The sequence below is a fragment of the Oncorhynchus nerka genome, linkage group LG10 (assembly GCF_034236695.1).
Source record: "Oncorhynchus nerka isolate Pitt River linkage group LG10, Oner_Uvic_2.0, whole genome shotgun sequence".
Lineage (NCBI taxonomy): Eukaryota > Metazoa > Chordata > Actinopteri > Salmoniformes > Salmonidae > Oncorhynchus > Oncorhynchus nerka.
This window is the reverse complement of record NC_088405.1, coordinates 23979862-24001377: the sequence shown is the minus strand read 5'-3', so window position 1 is coordinate 24001377 and position 21516 is coordinate 23979862. Positions and strand designations below refer to the sequence as shown.

The 21516-nt window shown below is 40.9% G+C and overlaps 1 protein-coding gene across 2 annotated transcripts; it reads right to left on the bottom strand.

Moving 5' to 3' along the window:
* Positions 1 to 766: 766 nt before the first annotated feature.
* On the bottom strand, positions 767 to 6674 carry LOC115136320 (cytochrome P450 26B1-like). 2 transcript variants are annotated; one of them, XM_029671906.2, is made up of 7 exons: positions 6416 to 6674; positions 5557 to 5811; positions 4897 to 5121; positions 4356 to 4631; positions 3832 to 3987; positions 3181 to 3624; positions 767 to 2327 (listed from the first exon to the last, which is right to left on the bottom strand). In XM_029671906.2, exons 2-7 carry the CDS (start codon positions 5758 to 5760, stop codon positions 1992 to 1994), a joined length of 1641 nt encoding a protein of 546 aa, XP_029527766.1. In that variant the 5' UTR covers positions 5761 to 5811; positions 6416 to 6674; the 3' UTR covers positions 767 to 1991. The 2 variants fall into 2 exon arrangements, with proteins under 2 accessions (XP_029527766.1, XP_064878889.1); XM_065022817.1 differs by lacking the exon at positions 6416 to 6674 and having other exon boundaries at positions 5557 to 5880.
* Positions 6675 to 21516: the final 14842 nt, after the last annotated feature.

Sequence of the window (21516 nt, the reverse complement as noted above, 5' to 3'; positions counted from 1 at the left end):
CGTCGCCAAGTTCACTGCCCACCAAATGACGAGTTTACAGGGCCCTTTACCACTCATAATTAGGATCGCACCATCATCTTCACAGTCGTCTATTCTGTCAATCAAATTGAGTGCATAATCATACATTATCTCAATCTATAGGCCTATTGTTTTTCAATGTCTCAATTAACCTATAGGGTATAGCCTACAATTTAGAATCATTTCAACCTTTTTGGAGGTAATTTGAGAAGGGTCATTTTACACTGTCGGTTTTAACTTGGTAAGAGAGAGAGAGAGAGAGAGAGAGAGAGAGAGAGAGAGAGAGAGAGGAAGATAGAGGGTGTGTGTGGTTGGGTGGGTGGAAAGGAGGGGGTAGTTCTGTTAAACGTGGGTGGTCTGAGGGTTTAAATCAAGTGTCTTACCTACAATTAATAATTTCAGTCCTCTATGGAGGAAAGTCAGATAGTGACCTATAGGTCTAGAATTCTTTGGTGTGGAAATTATGTTGTGAGATATCATTGGTGTTGTGGTCACTGCTTGTGAACGCACATTTAACAAAGCGTCACCTAAACTGAGGGTCAATAGGGCAGAGTTAAATGGTTCACTAGAGGGTCACACTGCAATCCGAGTTCACTCTGAAGGTGTAACCTTTCAGGTTCCATTTATCTTCGGGGGCGGAGCCTGTCAAATGATATGCAAATCGTTCTTGTGGTTATGGAATTCAATGATATGAGTTGGCGAACGAAAACAGACCCAACTAACCACTAAGACTATACACTACGCTTACAATTGACTATATTTTGGCATCTCATATTAAAAACAACACATTTCATAATATATTGTATAGGCTTATACTGTGATAATACTGGCACACTTATCAAATGTCATATTATCAAAACCTTAACAATTTTATCTATAAACAAGTTCATATTGCTCTTTTTATAGAACGGGAATCTATACATTGTGGTTAACATGATGGCAGCAAATGCACATTTGTAATTTACCCTTTACATCGTTCTATAGATAATACGAGCAACATCTACACAAAAATACACACATTCAATCAATAGAACAAATACTGTATATACACACTCCGTAAAGGAGAAAAAGTGCTATCTCCTTCCATAAATCCATCTTAACCGGGTCATTTCACAGCGCTTCCATCATGCTTTAAAATCAACAAACGATTATTCATAATGACGGAACATGTAATAATAATAAGAATACAAATAATAATTGGTTATTTTCTCTAGGTAAGTTTATATAATTGCATTTTGATTTATAGACTTTATAATCAAATAATTAGCGATACTCTAGGCCTATGGTTTGTTTTAACGGTCTATGCTTTACATTGATTATAAATAACTAGGCCTATTCATTATTATTCCATATGTACACAGACTTAACCGAAGTGTTCTATAAATAAAGCTTATTTGTAATACTACTTCATTTCATACACACATACACTTATTTAGCCAAGAAATGTAGGCCTATATCTCATTTCAATCTACTTACATACTGGACATAAACACATACATTTGGAATGTATTTTTGAAAGTCTTTCGTGGAGACCAAGTGCAAGATCTGAAAGACAATTTCGTATTATAGACGGATATTTATAATCAGTCCTGAGCACAAATAATGTTTGTTCTGAGAGGAAAGCCCTACTCGTCCATTGTATATTGCATTATGGTGCTGAAATATAGGCTATCATTTTTCGATTTGCTATGTTATGGAAGTGGGCGCCCGGATGTCCGTGAAGAATAGCAAATGTATGCAGTCACTTTTCCCAGTGCGTAAAAAGGCGATCTTGGCGATAAGCAGATCATTACAGGTCACTGGCACCATGCATTGGTTCCACTCTACAATGACCACCGTGTTTCTCACAGCATAGGGTTCTTGCTGATGTATTCAGATTGAATAACTTAATATTGCAATTGCGGAAAGTTAATGAGCTTAATGTTAATGTTTTTAATAATAACACAATGACATCTCTAAACTATCGGAGTAGGCTATGCGTAATTGAAATGCACATGCAGTCCATTGACGGGGTGGACTATTGGCACCGTCTGCATCTTGGGGAATGTTTCCGTGGCGAGTGTCCATTTGCACGTGCCAATCACTTCAACTGCCAGGGTTTTTAGTATCATTTGGGCAAGTTCCTTTCCGACGCAACTCCTTATTCCGCCACCAAATGGAATGTAATTGAAGCGCCCAGTCTTGCTCTCGTCACGCTCCGGCCCGAAGCGGTCTGGGTCGAAGATCTCCGGTCTCTGGAACACTGCAGCTGTCTCATGGGTGTCCCGGATACTGTACATTACACTCCATCCTTTAGGAATCTGGTAGCCCTTGGAAGTAAGAGAGACAAAACAAAAATTAAACTTCAATACAATATTTACAAGGACAAGGTTGCTATTGGCAAGTGACAACCGCTTTACAGTCAGATTGAATGCTCTTTGACTTCCGGAAATGTTAAGGCATATTCAGCATCATCTGTATCTCACAACATATCACATGGACCCTAAACATCAATATGAATCTTATCAACTGTAAGTCTATTATTAATCAGTATGAATACAGTTTTCATAATCCGACTAGAATATATCTAATCGTATCCACCATCGGGCATAGGATATCCAGACGGTTTCAAAGTTATTTATACTTTTACCCTAGGGTCCTCAGTTCACTATATCCCTCATTTCAAATAAAAGCCTATGTGAATCTCTTGGTCACTTTATATGGAGCAATGATTGGGAGATGCACTTGAGCGCTGCACACATTATGGTGTATTGAAAACTCGCTCAATTACTTACTGACATCGCATTGTATCTGCTTTCGAATAATGTTTTATGTTCTAGCCAGTTGAGGGACTAATTGCCCGACATCACAGTAAATCTAAAGTATGATGCGGTGTGGCCTGGTCATGGGGTTGATCTAAGGTCAGCTTCAATACACTTCTGGATAGAACCAAAAAGTGTTCAATGCTTCATATATAACACTACTAAAGGTTGTATATAGAACCGACATTTATTCTAAATATAACCCTGTATGCAACCAAATGGTTCAGTGAAGAATAACCCCTGGGGTTCTGATCAAATAACCCTACAAAAGGGAACCTTTCTGGTTCTTTCCATGACCCTTTTTTAAAGAGTGTAGTGCGCTTCCGTAGTGTGTAAAAAGCGCGCGTAATTATATACTTACGTTCAATTCGAATGTTTGTAGCACGGTCCTGTATCCTCCAGACACTGGCGGGAGAAACCGCAGGACCTCCTTGACGACACATTCAATGTAACGTAGCTGACTCAGTTTCTCCAAAGTTAAACAAGGAATATGAGACCGAGAACACCGTGCTTCTTCGTCTTCATCCAGTGCGCAATTAACAGTCCCGCTCCCATTCATCAACAGGGTGTCCTCTGCGTCTAGAGGCCGATGTTCCTCATGTTCCGCCGCAAGAGGACCTTTCAGACCATTTTCTTTGCCGGAGCATCTGTGGGCGCTATGTGCTTCGTAGCCGAGACCCTCGGACTCCAGCTCCATCTGGGCTTTCTCCACCACAGCAGGGTGCCGCAGGAGTTGAAGAATAAGCGAAGTGGAGGCACTGGCTGTAGTTGAGTGAGCAGCAAATATTAACTCCACCGCGGTTTCCTAGACACCAGAAACAGAACACAATGATCATTTAATTTAAGCTTTAATATTGGACATTTGTTTTGGTCGTCCAACGTAAATAAATGGTCAATTCACCTTAGTAGGCTATAAACTTCCAAATAAGTCTGACTATACAATTGCAAATGTGGGATTGTATATGCATATGACCAAAGCAGAATGGTTAAACAGAAAAATACAATAATTTACCTTCAACTCCTGCATGCTGAGTTCATTTCCATTTTCCTTGGCACTCATCAACATGTAATCGAAAGCATCATAGTACTCATCAGACTGTTGTTTCTGCATTTTCTCCTCTATGATTTTCTCCATGCACGCATGTAGGATTTCCCGGGCTTCTATTCCCTGAGAAGAAAAAACATACATCAGCGTGGCATCTAATGGATTTTTAGCTGCCTTGATGGGATATTTCCATTCAGTGCTTGAAAATATATTATATTTACTCTTTTCCATTCTAATAACATATTGGGAGTTAATGTGATGTGCAAGTTTTGTGTTACCATTGCAAGTTAGAAAAATAGTTTTGTTATCATGCCACACCATACAATATGAATTAGGCTACAACATGTAAATATATTAATCATAAATAAACGTATTATCATTTCAGGGTTATCATTTCTCAGGACTATCATTTCTACATTACATTAAAACATAAAATAAATATGCGAATAATTTTACAGCATTATAACATTGTTGGCTGTAGGCTTACTCACTTTGCGGAGGCCACTCATAGGTGCGTCAATTGGTAGTGAGAAGAGGTTGTTCATGAGTTGCTCAAAGATCTTAGACAGGTAAACTATGCGTTTTTCCTCCATCTTCAGTCCCAACAAGACTCTGACAGCAATGCGAAATGTGAGAGACTTGGCTGAGACGTAAACATTCACTGGGCCAGGCTCTGAGCACCACTTTGCAATTTCAGACTTGACAACATCTTGCAAGCGAGGTAGGTAAGTCTCCAAGGCCCCGCGGCTAAAGACTTTTGCCAAGATCTTAAAGGAAAGCATAATAAAAAGTTATCACCTGGTAGGCTACAAGGTACTCCAGACAACAATTGAATAATACTTGAGACAAAATTAATCATCCCGATACTTCTCTAGTTATTACCTATAATAACTCAATAACAACAGCAGGGAATTATGTGCATATTGTATTGCCTTGATTTGCCTCCCTGGCGAGTAACAGGCCTAGAAGATGATCATGCCTCACCAAGTTATGTCCCCTGCGGGTTTTTACTCATCTTTATTTCATCCTTACTTTTCTCTTCTTCTTGTGCAAATCTCCGATAGAGTTGACCAGGGTGTCGGGTCCTAGGATAATACGGGTACTCTGAGGCCACTGCGTGCAAACCAAGTTGTGTTCTCCAAGCAAGATTTTACGGATGTTTTCGGCACCAGTCACCCGGATAACAGGCTTTCCTAAAAGGTGAGTTTTAAAAACGTTGCCATGCTTCTCTCTCCTGGAGATGTGGAAGTTGGACCCCTGACGTAAAACACAAACACACACAAAAGCGGTAAAGGAGGTGTTCAGTTCATGTGTATAAAGAGGGCGCGTTCTACCCATGGCCTTAAGGCTCTACCCCGTGCCTCCTAGTTTACGCCCAGTCTGGAAGCGGGATGCATTCCTACAGGAGCGCGGTGTGGAATTGAAGTGAAAGCGTCTGTTTTTCACCGCAAGAATGAATTACACACGCTCATCAAGTCCACACAAGTATAGTCCCATGGACGCATTATATTCAGTATACAGTATACTGAACTGAGATGTAATGTTTTCATAAGTTGTGTGCTGTTTCTTTCCACATTTTAACACAAACAAACTCTTTAGCTCATCACATGCATGGTGACATATGTCGCGTAAAAGGCACATATAGTCTATCTTGGAACGCTTGTAAAAAAAACGAAACAATACTCCTCATACCTGAAAGAGCCAGTGGAACGTTTCTCCCACCAGCGGCCAGCCCATGGACCCATTGGGTAGCGGCAACTTGCTCTCTGTGTCCCGCGTAATGGTCCACCGGAAGGTCCACAGTTGCCTGGAGACGGCAAGCAAGATCAGGGCGGAGAGCACTGATGTGAGCGCAGTGACCAGCGCTGACAAGTGATTGAGCTCCAGAAGGAACATCTCCAAAAATCCACGTGCTACTGTGTGAATTCTGACTCGTGCTTCTTTTCTCTGTCCAGAGTAGAGACAAATAATTTCCCAAAACGTTAATGGCGCTTTTATGTTGCAATTGTTATTCATGCAACTTACTTCCCAATCTTAACAGACACATATTTGTATGACAAGCATGGTTTCTGATAATTATGCAGAAGAGATGGTTTAAGTAGGCTAAACGAAAGAAAAAGATGATCCTGATTTATATCTACTGGAAGTCTCCTTCATTCCGCCTCAATTTACTTCCCCTTGAATGACGACAAAACTCACAAGTATTCCAAATAGTTGTACAGGTTACATACGTCGGCTTGTCTATTTATGTGCGTTTATACAGGTCAGGGTGTTCAATATTCCCAAGGCGTCCCGTGTTTTATAGTGCATTGTAATAAATCAAGCAAAAGCGGGGGATACACTCACATTGATTGAAATACAGTAGCCTACAGTTGGCCAACGTTTGAGACGTGTAAGGCGGATGCTGACTAATAATCGTATAGTATCTTCCTTTAAGAAAATAACACTGAAAAAAGTTGCCTATTTTAAAAGCGTTTGTAGCTTGAGAAAAACACAAAAACATCAAAGAAAACAACTGGAATATTGAAATAGTAGGTGTAGAGAGCCTTACCTTGTCTTAAACGTGGAACCAAGTCGCTGACAGCAGCGAGAAACTCGTCCTTAAAGGTCTCTTTCCTCCTCCACAATGTATTGTTCGCACGGAGCTTTATAAATATTGGAACACTACATGATCCACCTTCGCAGATGACGTATAACGTTTTTTTTTTGTTTTTTTAAATATATCTAAAGAGCTCGTTAAATCGCCAGGATTGGAGAAAAGTTTGTGATAGCACTCCGAGATTGAGTGAGCGCGAGCGATGCGGCTTTGAAAGTGCGTGTAGGGTATGGGGATCGAATGGCAGCTGATTGAGGAGACAGGTAACCAACCAATCACTGAAACCCTTCAGTTTGACCGACTCTGTTCACATAGACCAGTTCTCAATTGGCATGGACATGGCGCAGGCCTTTGTATTGCATGCCCTGTCAACCTGCGTGAATAATAATACATATTGGCCAACAAATTAACAATAATCTGAACAAGTTTTCATGATTTCAAGATGAATTCAACCTGCAAAATTATAGGTAATATTTATTTTCTCGGATAAATAGCACTATTTACATTTTCTAGAACTTAATCTAACGTGAGCAAATTATAACAAATCTAGGTTTCCGGATGATTTGTCCTGTAATTTTACGCAGTTGAATGTCTTCATATTTAATGTTGAAATCACAGGTTGAACGTGTTAGATTAAAACCACAATATAGCATTTTAGAAACTGGTACTGGTATGTCAAAAGAAATGTAAATATAACATTAGCTTCAATTCAAAACTTCGGGAAATGCTTTACGCGTGGTTGTGTTAACATTCCTCTGGTTAGAATTGGGTTTCCTCTCATATTTAGTGTTGATGAGTGATGGCCAGTGGAAGCGTGCCCCAGAGATGCCGGTACCTGGTGTCCTCAGTTCTTCCAGGTGGGTTCCTTTTTCGATCAGGGAACAGACAGAACACCTGTTGCACACATTTTGGATTGTTGGCCAAATTCGTAAATGTAATGTTTAAACGAAGAATTTCAATACAAGAGGGTAACATACAGTCTAATTAAAAAAAAATAAAAAAATTGTATCTAATGAAATAACATGTGAAAAAAATAGATACAGTAGATCAATGTGGTCCAAAATTGTCTACCTATTTTTTTTAAATTGTGAGATGAAAAGGGTACTTTTATCTTCAGTTTGATTTCAAATAAAATGTTAGACTGCGGCCTCACATTGTAAACATGTCATTAACCAACCGTGTCACTCTATATGGCAAATGGGTGTGTAATGACCCTTTATGGCTAAATCCAAACATTTGGTGAAAAAGATTGAAAACTTTTTTGTATAGCCAGTTAACAAGGGTCACGTAATTTTCACCATTAGGACATGTTAACTACCACAAAACTGTTAACAGGTAATAACATAGGCCGATGTTATAACAGCTATATCCACCATATCAAATGTACCAACATTTATCATAAACCTGTTAGGCTATGTGGGTGGCATCAGTTATAGAAGGATGGCATCAGTTATAGAAGGATGCACTATGTTAACAAATCTTATTTGAGCCTCCTATGGCAAGCCATTTTATAGTGAATATGTTCCTCTTAATTGTGAGATTGCTAATGTTACTGTCAAATTGAGTGACAGTGTACATAGTCACTATATGAGCTGACCATGGTCTTTGCTTGCTCTATGTCTGTTGTGCTGTTCCCACTGTTACATAACTCAAATTGGCCAAACTTTAGTGCAGGGTCCATCACAAATGTCCTAGGTGGCAAAGGTCCAGATGGATAATGTAATTTGTCGGCGTAGTTACAACCCCCCACCTCACAACCCATGCGACCTCAACGCCAGTTGAGTATGGAGGCTCTAGTGGATTACTGTCAAATTATTTAAAATTGTGAAATTATGGCCTTGATTTCCGTAGGCATTATCCTACCGACAATTAGGGGCAACGTGAGCACCTATAGCCTATCCCTACCCTAAAAGCACACCATCACAAATGATCGTGAAATAGATACAAATGACTAATTAGGTATTCGTGACAGTCACATTATTTTTTCATGTCCACCACACAATTTTCTAAGTAATTTTATCTTTAAAATTCACATTTATTGTAGCTAAAATTAGCTAGGTTAGAAAGGTGGCTAATCTTAGTTTAGCTCATTGAAGACAAATGAAGCAGGTTAAAATGGAGATATAACAGGCATAGTTTGAATTACTCCAGGAAGTAACGTTGCAGTTTAGCTCAGTGCTGCCCCCTCTCATTGAGTAATTCAAGTCGAAGGCCGACCGGGGCTCCATTAGCAACTCAATTATCCTTATTACTTTTTCTGTGTGCGATGGAAATATTATCGGTTCAAGGACATACATCTGGTGTATTAGAAGCAATTATTGATACATTATTGTCCTCAAAAAAATATTATACTCACGCTAAGATTGACCACAAAGATCAACCATTTTCCATTCACTATAATGGAGGATCGTGTTTTCGTCTAATAATACATGCAGTATTGTGGTCAACCTTGAACTTCCGTGGTTTCAATGAGAGGGGGCAGTCGTTCTCCCCTGGGTTAAGGTTAGGGGTAGGTTTAGCTAACATGCTAGCTACGTAGTTACAAAGTATAGACGGGTTGACTGACAACGTCATGGAAGTGATGCACGCACATCGATGTGGCCGGAAGCCGTGCTTTGTTATGATTCTGAACGGTCAGACAGCTAGCAACAATAAGAAGCTGCCATGTGGGGAATCTTGGTGGCTCGTTTCATCTCGTTGTATCTTGTTATTGATACCATGTCTTGTTTGGAGGTGTTTTGACTTATTTCATGTCAATGCTAATATGACTTCAAATTCACTAGCTATCTAACCAACAACTGTAATGATGTATTTGAGAGAAAACATGCTCATTGTGCAAATGTATTACTGTTTTCAATAAATATTTGAAGACAACATTTACAATTTGTCAACAATCTAAGCCTTTGCCCCAGAGTTGCAAACGTCTCGGTTTTGTTGCTAAACAACCAACCCATCTATTTTGCAGTCGCTAATTAGCTCAAATGTTAAAGTTCTCCATCATGTGATTTAATCACGCAACATTTGGGTTGCTAGACCTTCGGTTATTTTACTACCAGTGCTTCATACAAGTCATCGAGAAACCCTCTCAGCCCTCAATGATTAGTCATGGATCAGCTTGTGTTTGAAATGCTTCAGTGATGATAAACACATAGTATAGCCCTCCATGTCATGTTGGGTTGTAATGATAACCTGGCCCACTCCCTCTTCCTGCTCTGATGTTGATTAAATTCAGCATTTGATATATGATTCACACTTCCAGCTTAATGCCACTTCTAGATACCAAGTCCCCATGTGATTGAGAGGCAAGTCCCATCTCTGTGCCCCTTGGTTCCCTGTGGGCTGCTGCTCTAGAGAGATATATGGAGGAACCCACCCCCAGCAGGTAAACAGACAGGGATTGCAGTAGTTATTTGGATTTAGACTAATCTCTCCCATGGGGCAGAATACTTGCCTGAGACCCAGCAGCTCCCCGCCTGTCCTCTTCTCTCACTGCCACCGTGCTGTCATACGACTCCCCTACTAAAGCCAGGTCAGAGGTCTGTTCACTGATTGATTAGATAACTAAGTCAATATTTACATAATTATGGCATCACATAACAACTTATTACAATGGAAACCACTTCCCATGATTGACTTAGTTATCAAATCAATCAGGGAACAGACGTCTGCCCTGGCTTCAGTAGGAGGCAAAATGGTGAAGAAAACCAAATGGTTAGGCAATGTCTTGAGAGAAATCTGTAACAGCATTCAAGGTGTAGTCACTGTGACCCAGTCTCACTTTGAAGTGTGAGAGGCAACAACTCAGGTACCTTTCCACTCAACCTTTTACGGGGGGCAGGGGGAGAATGTGTGTGTGTGTGGGGGGGGATATTCTCTTGTCTAGATATTTAGGAAATGCCATTATTAATTTTAACAGCCGGGAAACCGAATACCAAAGAAGAAGCTATCAGCTATGGCTGTGGGAGACAAGTAGGGGCTTGTCAGACATGTGGAGGGAGCTTTTCATCCAGACAAGAACACAACACTCAATGTTAGGATGATGAATGAATGTGTAAAATAACTGTTTCACTAACAACATCATCTCAAGAGGGGATTTTGAATTTGTTTCCCAACCGTAGTTTATAAGGCTATTACAATGATTAATAACCCTTAATGCTCGTATAAAAAAATATATATAGTTAATTTTCATCTAATGATGATTATGCCCCAACACAAAATTATGTCTAGAATAAATGACTGCTATATATTATTTGTACCAACATAACATTGAATTAAGTATGGATACTAAATTACTTGAGGTGTGTCATGGAAAAGACTTGACGAAGCAGCTGAATGAAAAGTTATGCAAGGGCTGTCCACAGAGAAGAAGACAGTGTCAACACTGGGAGAAAGTGAACTATGCCACCTACTACCCTAGAGGCATTGCAATGGCATGTGTCTGGAACCTTTACTGACATGACTACAGCTAATGTACCTCTTACTGGAGTGCTGTGTACTTTACTGTCATGGATAGAGATCATCAGATTTTTGGGGGGACAACCGTAAAACACATTTTTGATCCATGGGATAGCAAAGTACTTTTAAAACGCCTTGAATGAATTCGGTAAACACTGTGCTGGAAAACGTGTCAAGAGGGGGGATATTTTGATAGATACTTTATTTGGAAGAACTTGTTCTGACACCAATCCTTTGGTCAATTAGTCAAGGAATTAAGGGCGTTGAAGTACATTTCCCATTTCCTTTGAGCATTTGAGGTTATGATTCTAGGTGTTAACGTTAACAGACAATATGGTGAATAAATGAATGGCAGCTATTTCTGTCAATAATATAATTAACAGTAAAAAATAAAACGGTTGATCCCATCCTTTTTTATTTCTTTATTCTTCTGTTGCTATATTAAACATTCTATAGGGTCACTCAAATGTACATTTAAAGCCAGCTCCACTGCTTTTTTTTGCTTCATTCTTCCCTTCTAATCAGGGACAGATTTAGAACGGGGACACCAGGTGGGTGCAATTAGTTATCAAGTAGAACAGAAAACCAGCAGTACTCCGGACCTCATAGGGTAAGATTTGAATACCTTTGCTCTAGGATATTTAATTTACATTTTCATGCTTATTACCACAACGTCTTTGATCGGTAATTACACCACACATGCGGTTTAATTCAAGGACAACTTTGAAATCCCCTGCAGTTCTATCAAGGCCTGTTCTCTCAAATGGAGCTTTCAAATTTTTATTTGTCCATCAAGTTAGACAGAGTGAGAATAAGTTCAAAGGGGGTGAGATATCCCGTGATCTCACAGTGAGGTAGAATAAAGAGAATGTGCTTTAATTTGGAGAATTGTCGCTGTCTGTCATGTCACATAAATTCACACAGTGAGCACTGGCCTGATCTGGTTTATATAATAATATAATAAATGCCATTTAGCAGCTGCTTTTTTCCCAAAGTGACTTAGTCATGCGTGCATCCATTTTTCATATTGGTGGCTCCAGCAGGAATTGAACCCACAACACTTGGGGTGGCAAGCACCATGCTCGACTGACTGAGACAAGATGACACTGACAGACATGGTCACCCTTTTTCTAGCTCCTAGCCAACTTTGCAGTATTATTATAATTGTTTTGTTATTTCTTACATTATCTGCTCACAACGTTTCTTGTATTGTTACCTACAGCCGAAAATTACTTTTGGAGTTTAGATTGGCGGTTACTCACCAGAAATTCTAGCAGAAATTTGATTGTGCAACTCAATACATGTCAAACATGCTTTTAAGTTATGTACCCAGTAGGTCCCTCAGGTCCTCTGGCACTGGCATTTTAACTATCCCAAAGGCTAGGATGAAGAGGCATGGAGAAGCAGCCTTTAGATATTATACCCCCAGCCTCTGGAATAGCTTGCAAGAGAACCTGAGGGGGGCCGAAACTGTGGACATATTTAAAAGAGATCTTAAAACACACCTTTTTAGTTTAGCTCTTCAGTCGTTCAGTTTTTATTGTTATTCATCAGATTTTTATTCTCTTATGTTTCTGTAGTAAATATTTCAGTTTTTATTAGTTTTTTCCTGTGAAGCACAATTCCATGTCTGAAATGTGCTGTGTAAATAAAGTTTGATTTGATTTGAATTCCCTGACCTGGATCCTTTGTTTGAACTTCCCGAGCCAGCTCTATTCACCCCGGGGGCTGCACCAAAACGCTGATGTCGGAGAAGAGGAAGAAGAAGTGGGGCCCTAGTCAGACTCAGGTGGCTTGCATACCATCCACCGCTTCTGAGTACATTACTCGCTAATATTCAGTCACTGGACAATAAAGTACACTAGCTCAGGGTGAGGATCAACTTCCAGAGAGACATCAGGGACTGTAACATACTCTGTTTTACAGAATCATGTCTCTTTCCGGATATATTGTCCTGTCCATTCAGCCAGCAGGGTTCTCTGTCCATCGCGAGGACAGGAAGAAAGAACTCTCCAAGAAAAAGAAAGGTGGAGGGGTTTGTTTCATAGTGTGATTGTGGTAGCGTACAGGAACTCAAGTCCTTTTGTTCTTCCGACCTGGAATAACTCACCTTCAAATGCCAACTGCATTACCTCCCGAGAAAATGTTCTGCAGTCATCACTGCTGTGTATATTCCCCTCCAAGCTGACACCACAACATCTCTTAAGGAACTACACTGGACTATATGCAAACTGGAAACTGCTTATCCTGAGGCAACATTTATTGTAGCTGGGGACTTTAATAAAGGAAATCTGAGGAAAATGCTACCAAAATTCTATCAACATATTTCTTGTGCTACATGCGCATGACATATTCTGGATAATTGCTCATCTCCCTTCCGGGATGGCTACAAGGCCCTCCCCCACCCTCCCTTCAGATTACGCCTTCATTTTGCTCCTCCCCACCTATAGGGAGAAACATAATCAAGAAGCACTCGTGGTAAGGACTTTTCAATGCTGGTCTGACCAATTGGTTCTATGCTTCAAGATTGTTTTGATCACGCGGACTGGGAAATGTTCCGGGTCGCCACTGAGAATAGTATCGAATAGTATCGATGTACAGTATACATTGACTGGGCTCATCAGGAAGTGCATAGAGGATGTTGTTCCCACTATGACGATTCCATACCAAAAACCGTGGACAGATGGCCGCATTTGTGCAAAACTGAAAGTGCGAACCATTACATTTAACAATGGCAAAGTGACTGGGAACATGTACAAACAGACCAGCTATGATCTCCGTAAGGTTTAAAAGAGGCAAAACGACAGTACAGGGCCAAAGTGGAGTCGCAATTCAAAGGTTCAGACACAAGCCGTATGTGGCAGGGACTCCAAACAATCATGGATTATAAAGGGAAAGCCAACCACGTTCCGGACACCTTCTTCGCCCGCTTCGAGGAAAACAACATTGAGCTGCCGATGCGGCCCCCTCCTCTTACGAGGACTGTGTGCTCTCGTTCTCCGTGACCGACATGAGTAAGTAATTTAAGTGTGTTAACCCTCCCAAGCCTCGCTGCCGGCCCAGACAGCATCCCAAGCCGCATCCTCAGACCAATTCAAAATTGATTAAATATATTTTTTTCCTCACCCATCTACACACAAGACCCACTAATTGCCTCTTCAACCTCAGGAGGCTGAATACATTTGGCTTAGCCCCTAAGACCCTCACAAACTTCTACAGATGCACCATTGAGAACATCCTGCCGGGCTGTATCACCGCCTAATACGGTAATTGCATCGTCCTCAAATGCAGGGCTCTTCAGAGGGTGGTGCGGTCAGCCCAACGCATCTTCGGGGTCACACTGCCTGCCCTCCACAATATATACAGCATCCGGTGTCACAGGAAGGCCACCCATTCGGGGTCACAGCCATCCTAGTCACGTCCTGTTCACCCCACTATCATCTAGAAGGCGGAGACAGTACAGGTGCATCAAAGCTGGAACAGGGAGACTGAAAAACAGCTTCTATCTCCAGGCCTTCAGACTGTTAAATAGTCACCACTAGCAATCCTCCGCCCAGTACCCTGCCCTGAACCTTAGTCACTGTTACTACCCGGCTACCACCATGTACTCTATCATGCACCTTAGAGACTGCTTTGCCCACTATGTACATAGGGTCCGTGAACACTGGTCCTTTAAATAATGTTTCTATACTTTTTTTACCCACTTTATATGTATATACTGTATTATAGCCATGGCTCATCCTATATAACTGCTGCTGTACACACCTTTTCTGTTCATATACTGCCCATACTGTCTATACCATTTTATATATATATATATACAGTATATAAGGTGTGTACAGCAGTCGTTTTATATGCCTTTAGAAAGTATTCATACCCCTTGACTTGTTCCACATTTTGTTGTGTTACAGCCTGAATTCAAAATGTATTACATGTTTTAAAATTCACCCATCTACACACAGAATTTACATAAGTATTCACACCCCTTTGCTATGACACTCCAAATTGAGCTCAGGTGCATCCAATTTCCTTTGATCATATATTATATAATATTGGATGCCTGTGGAAGACCTAAGTGTTACATTTGAAACGTTGTAACAAATGCAGTGTTTTCCTTACATTTTTTCTTGATGATTAGTTGACAAGTTGAATCAATTGTGCTAGTCTGTAGCTACAAAAAAAATGTGTACTGTTAAGGGTACTCGAGGACTAGAGTTGGGAAACATTGACGTAGGATATACAGGTAACTTCTAAAATAAAGGAAACACTTGAGTAAACGATGGATACAAAGCATATTGAAAGCAGGTGCTTCCACACACGTGTTTCCTGAGTAAGTTAAGCAATTCATATCCCATCATGCTTAGGTTCATGTATACAAATGTCCATTTGCCCATTACCTTGGCTACCATGGCTAGAATAAGAGATCTCAGTGAATTTAAAAGAGGGGTCTCAATGGAGCATAGGGGGTTTAAAGGGTGTGTGTGTGTCTCAGTCACCAGATCTCGACCCAATTGAACACTTATGGGAGATTCTGGAGCGGCGTCCCAGACAGCGTTTTCCACCACCATCAACAAAACACCAAATTATGTTAGTTGTCGTGGAAAAACTTGTGCTGCATCTCACCAGTAGAGTTCCAGACAGTTGTAGAATCTATGCCAAAGCACATTGAAGCTGTTCTGGCGGCTCGTGCTGGTCCAACGTCCTATTAAGACACTTTTTTGTTTCCTTTATTTTGTCAGTTACGTTTAAGTTTGTCATGTTTGTGGTAACGCTAGATTGTGATGGAGAGTACATTTGTGTTATGAGATGCTTGTGTTCCCCATGGCAACCTTAGTGTTAGTGCAGTGTTACTACATACTGTAGGGGCTTGAGTTGGCAATCTGCTGGCAATCTGTTTTCGGTGAATATGGTCTAAATATGAGGTACAGTATGGTCTAAATATGAGGTACAATATGGCATAAATATGAGGTACAATATGGCATAAAAATGAGGTACAATATGGCATAAATATGAGGTACAATATGGCATAAATATGAGGTACAATATGGCATAAAAATGAGGTACAATATGGCATAAATATGAGGTACAATATGGCATAAAAATGAGGTACAATATGGCATAAATATGAGGTACAATATGGCATAAAAATGAGGTACAATATGGCATAAATATGAGGTACAATATGGCATAAATATGAGGTACAATATGGCATAAAAATGAGGTACAATATGGCATAAATATGAGGTACAATATGGCATAAAAATGAGGTACAATATGGCATAAATATGAGGTACAATATGGCATAAATATGAGGTACAATATGGCATAAATATGAGGTACAATATGGCATAAATATGAGGTACAATATGGCATAAAAAGGACATTGGTGGATATCTCCTGTATTCCAGTGTTAAAGGTGAGAACAGATTGTTTTGTAAATGCAAGTTCTAAAGTAACATATGAGATAATGAATTGCCTACTGCAGTTGTTAAAATAGTAGCCTATGTGATAATCAAATTCTCCCATTTAAATAGGAGAGGTTTTCTGTGACCTTTGCTTTCCATGTTCTTTCCTGTTCTGAAAATGTAATGGGATTTGTTAATGAAATAATGAAGTATCCATTGAATCCAATCCAATTCAAATACATATTTTTGGTCTTACTATAAGATAATTTCAGCCTAGTGAACTCGGAGTATACTCTTTGGTCCTGCAGTCAGTTTGCAGAGGAAACAGTGGAGGTTATCCTATAGCACTCTGTCTCGAAATCTAACACTCCTCAATCAACATCCGCAAGCTATCAATCAGGGAAACTTCCAACTAGCGAAAGAGAAAGTTGTCCACGTCCCAAAAACAACCACCCCGAGAGTTGACAGGATACAATACATATCCTAAAAAAGGTTAAAAGGCTTCCACATGTCAACATGGATTTAAATATCACTTCCAGAATTGCACATTTAAAGTAGCTATGAGTTTGCAATGAAGATTGACAATATGTTTCACAATGAGTTCTGCTTGTGGCTCATATTCTCAACACAAACTGAAAGAGAATGTTCAGCTTAACATGTTGGCCAAAACAGAAAGGAATGCAACAATTTTAAACCTGAGACATTATTGACCAAATATCCTGGCTTCATTAGGCCGATTACGAGTAATAAAGGAAAGATCTCTGAGAATCCATTTGACAGATACGTGGTAGGGATCATTGGAAGGGGAGCCATATTCTAGATAAGCTAACAGTTGTAGAGATAAGCGTTCTCTGTTACTAACCAGGCGTAGGAATCAGGAGATTCTCTCCGTCTCACTGATCCTGTCTGTTGGGTACCGTCTCTCATCGCACACAGCGTTCCCCCTCCTTCCTCCCTGAGTCTCCCCACCATGTCTCTTTGATTTGCAGACCCTTTCCCCTCGTCTAAGCAGCTACCTGTCATCAGCTCGTCCCTGGGGGATGGGTGGGAAGGGAGGGGTGTGTTGGTGACCCCCAGGGCAAGGCCAGGGTGAGGGGGTAACGTCTGACTACCGGACCCCATTTCCTTATCTTTCATGGGCCCGCGTAGCGAGCAAGCCAGGGTATCGAATTTGGGCTGAGGTGCAGTGTCATGACCCCATCGGAGGTGCTCCTCGAACAAGGGCCACTGTTCCTCCTTTAGAAAGGGGGACTGTTTCTGACAAACTGAGGTAAAAGTTCAAAATGAAAGACCTTTCCTCCACTTTCCTCCCCTCGCTGAATACTTTGGAAAAGTTCAGTCCTGATGAACATATTTCATCAATGAGGACAGATGTGTGACAACATTAGAAAATATCAAGCTCAAGCTTCCAAAAAATATCACAATGTCTAATAATAGTTAGCTATAGCTATTGAAGTTAAACAAACAGCTTGCAGTTGTATTTAAATCACATTCTCGCTTGACAACTGGAGTATTTCCGACGCACAGTTTAAACATTATATGCTCATTCCGTTACTAATCGTCACCTAAGAGGGCAGTTCAGAAAGAGTTGACAGTCAGTTGTCTAGGCTGTGTGAAGAATGTTCCATTGAATGTTCCACAGACAGGTCTCTTTGACACAGAGCAGGAAATACAGATGATATCTGTCAGACAGACCAGCTAACTACAGCATACCGTTTTAGACGCTGAAACCGGATCTCTTCCCCCATGTCGGCCTGTTTATGACACGCCTCTTGACATGTTTTTGCACTTCTAATCAAGAGTTTTGTATAACACATCAGACAGTGTCACAGAATGTGTCTGTTTGAGTTAGGATAATTATCTTCCAGACATGGTCTAGATCTACTATATGATATGCTATTAGATCTTAATAGCTCTAATGATGCTAGATTTGCTACCTGGATTTTTATATTAGTAATGAACAACTCTGGCATGTGAAATGTATTTTAATATTTGCAATTGTGCATATATTTCGTTTGAGTTTCACAGTCAACATTCTGCATTGCCTTGGATGACAATGGTGTCTGATAACGACTGAACACAAGGAGGAGGAGGGTGGCGTGGCGTTTTAAGTGTGATGCAGAAGGCTTTCTTTCTTTCCTGAGGGTTCAAAGGCTCAGGGGGGAAACGGTTCCTAACCTTGGTGACAATGACTATTGGAAAAGGTGTAGTGTTTATGTTTTGAGTGAATCAACAATAAGAAGGAAGTCCTTTTATTAAAAGGAAGAGTGGGCATTAGGCTCAGAAGCTGCTGTCTGTGAAACCCATTACCTGTGAAAAGCCCACCTGAGGCAGCGATTAAGAGGTCAGCAGTGGTTCAGCACCAAACAGACACGCACATAGGAGAGGAAAGAGGAGAACAATGGCAGAAAAGGCTTCTTCAGTTGCGGAGTCTCTTTCAAAGGGGAAAGCCATAATCCATTAAGTCCCCTACCACCCTGGTCTCTGTCACACACACGGATAAAGGACAGAGACTGGTGGGAGTGACAGGATCTGGAGAGTGGCCTGCAGTGTGTCAAGTTGTGGTGAATTGATCCTTGCCACAGGCCCTATTCTTGTCGATCAGTACAATCACTTCTACAAAGAAAGGGAAGAGAGAGATATATGAAGGAATGAGACACTGTTGGCTGGGACCTCAGCAAGTAATCACATACAGGGCCTATCATCAGGGCCATCCCTAGCCTTTTGGGGGCCCTAAGTGAGTTTTGGTTGCCATCTGTGTTAGGTAGATTTACATTTTTGTCATTTAGCAGACACTCATCCAGAGCGTTTTACAGAAGCATTTAGGGTTAAGTGCCCTGCTCAACAGTTGTTTCGCCTAGTCGGCTCAAGGATTTGATCTTATCCACAATATAGTTAGCCTTACAGCAAAACAACTCCTTGCTCTTCCAGAGGACCCCTTTTGGATGACGGAACACTTCGCCACAAATAATTATTCTTGAGTGAAGATAAAAAACCAAACGTTCAAGTGTTGGTCCCTGTTTTCTTTCAAGCAAACCACCGTCCCCGCTCCACTGGTTTAATTGCCCTGAGGTATATGTGTAAATACATGTCTAATTGACCAAATTAACCTGCATTTCCTCTGAACAGACGGGCTATAATGCGGTTTACTGTGTTTTTACATAGCTTATGCTGTGTTTAAAATCAACGGACTCAAATACTATTACAAAATTGACTAGGCCCCCTTAGAGGTCAGGTCAGGGCCCCTTGGCATATGCCCAGTTGCTAATCCAGCCATTATCACTGTAAGGTTTAGATAGCTCGGTTGCCTAATTTACCTAGCTAGCTAGCAAAAACTTTAGCTGTCAATCGGAAAACTGCTGATGCAAATTTTGCAATTGGACCTTGTGTATTCTACTATTCAAACTCTCAACAGTTTGGTCAGGGACCCCTTAGCGGCCACGGGGCCACATGCGGTCTATACTGTCACTTTGTGGGCTGGCCGGCTCTACCTATCATGGTATCATTGCCAGTCTTCCAGCTGACACAGAGAGACGGAGAACCAATCTCAGAACAGTGCAATGAGAATGTCTACGCATTTTTTCACCCCACACCCTCTGCCACAAACATCTCTGAAATCTCCAGATGAATTACACACAATCTTCATTATACAACCTTGGTGGAGTTTACCTCTATAAAAATCACAATCTGGGAGACATGACATTCATAGGGACAAGGAGGGAGTTTTGACTGTGGTTTGTGTGTTTATGTATGTGTTTTTATGTTTGTATGTGTGTTTACAGTGTGTGTGTGTGGGCGTGAGAGAGAGAGAGTTGTGTGTATGTGTGTTCACAGTGTTTCTGTGTGGGTTTTTCTAGCCCGGGGGTAGGATGATTACAGGAGCATTCAGAGTGCAGGACACGGGTTCCATCTATGCCAGCGTGCTTCAAACATCTGCTTTTGTTCCAGCATCTGCTCAATAAAACCCCTTTAACGTTACCTCCAGCCAAACAGCAATTACAGGCGGGCCGCAGGGCAGAGGGGAAAGGGGGCGGTGGGCCAGGAACTCTGCAAACTTGCAGACGAGGAGCGGAATGCTCGGAGTAGCCCTGTCATCGCTGGACTGGAATGTCTGCCTCCCCTGCCTCTTGCCCTCTTTCATAGAGAATTTCTCCTCTCTGGAAGAAAAACCCTCCTGACAACAAGTGAGGGCACAGGTATGAAAAAAGGCCCTGCTCATCATGTGTGCGGATTTCTCGAAACCGAGGACCTTCTTTGTGGATCTGAGTGTACAGGTGTAATTTGATTGCAATATCGCTGAAAATAGCTGTCATCTTAAACTTAAGTCATTCAAATCACTGGTTCAAGCTCCTCTCTGGCATTTCTGTCGCAATCGCTTGACCACTGCTTGACCACTGCTTGACCACTCTACATTAGTCAAGTGAAGTCACACTTTATTTAATGCTCATCTCAGAGTTGATGTCCACGCTTCAATCTAATTAACATAATAAAAAATAAAAATCTCTGTTTTGTATGGGCTGAGCCTCAATTATCTCCCTTTGTTGGCCTTCCACATCTGCGGTCTAAGGTGGCAGGAGCACAGCCAGGAGGCATCCAAAAATCAATCTTCTCATAAAAATGTATGTAGCGTGTGAAGAGCTTGGGCTATAAACTAATAAACTCTACGGAAAGATAAGACTGGTGTTCTCTGTTTCGCTCTACAACCCCCACAAGCCCCACCAGACGTGTCTGAAGTTGGTCCTGCCGATGTGCCAAAGTCAAAATGGTTTGGGCTACAAACTAATATGACCCCATCGTCTGAAGGTAACCCAGTACTGGTTAAAAAAATTAATGGAAGTAGTTTTGTGCCCAACAGGGGTTAAATATATATAAACAGTACCAGTCAAAAGTTTGGACACACCTACTCATTCAAGGGTCTTTTTTAGAACTATTTTCTGCATTGTAAAATAATAGGGAAGACATCAAAACTATGAAATATCACATATGGAATGATGTAGTAACCAAAAAAATGTTAAACAAATAAACATTTATTTTATTTTTGAGATTCTTCAAAAGTAGACACCCTTCACCTTGATGATAGCTTTGCACACTCTTGGCATTCTCTCAACCAGCTTCATGAGGTAGTCAACTGGAATGCATTTCAAGTAGTCACCTGGAATGCATTGTTAAAAGTTAATTAGTGGAATTTCTTTCCTT

Bases quoted from the DNA above. Each gene is read 5' to 3' on its own strand.
- LOC115136320 (XM_065022817.1), bottom strand. From the start codon at position 5,880: ATGAATAACAATTGCAACATAAAAGCGCCATTAACGTTTTGGGAAATT. The intron at 5,122-5,556 runs GTATGAGGAGTA...GTTTTACGTCAG, and splicing joins CGTTCCACTGGCTCTTTCAG to GGGTCCAACTTCCACATCTC. The intron at 3,625-3,831 runs GTAAATTATTGT...TCTGGTGTCTAG, and splicing joins TCAGCATGCAGGAGTTGAAG to GAAACCGCGGTGGAGTTAAT.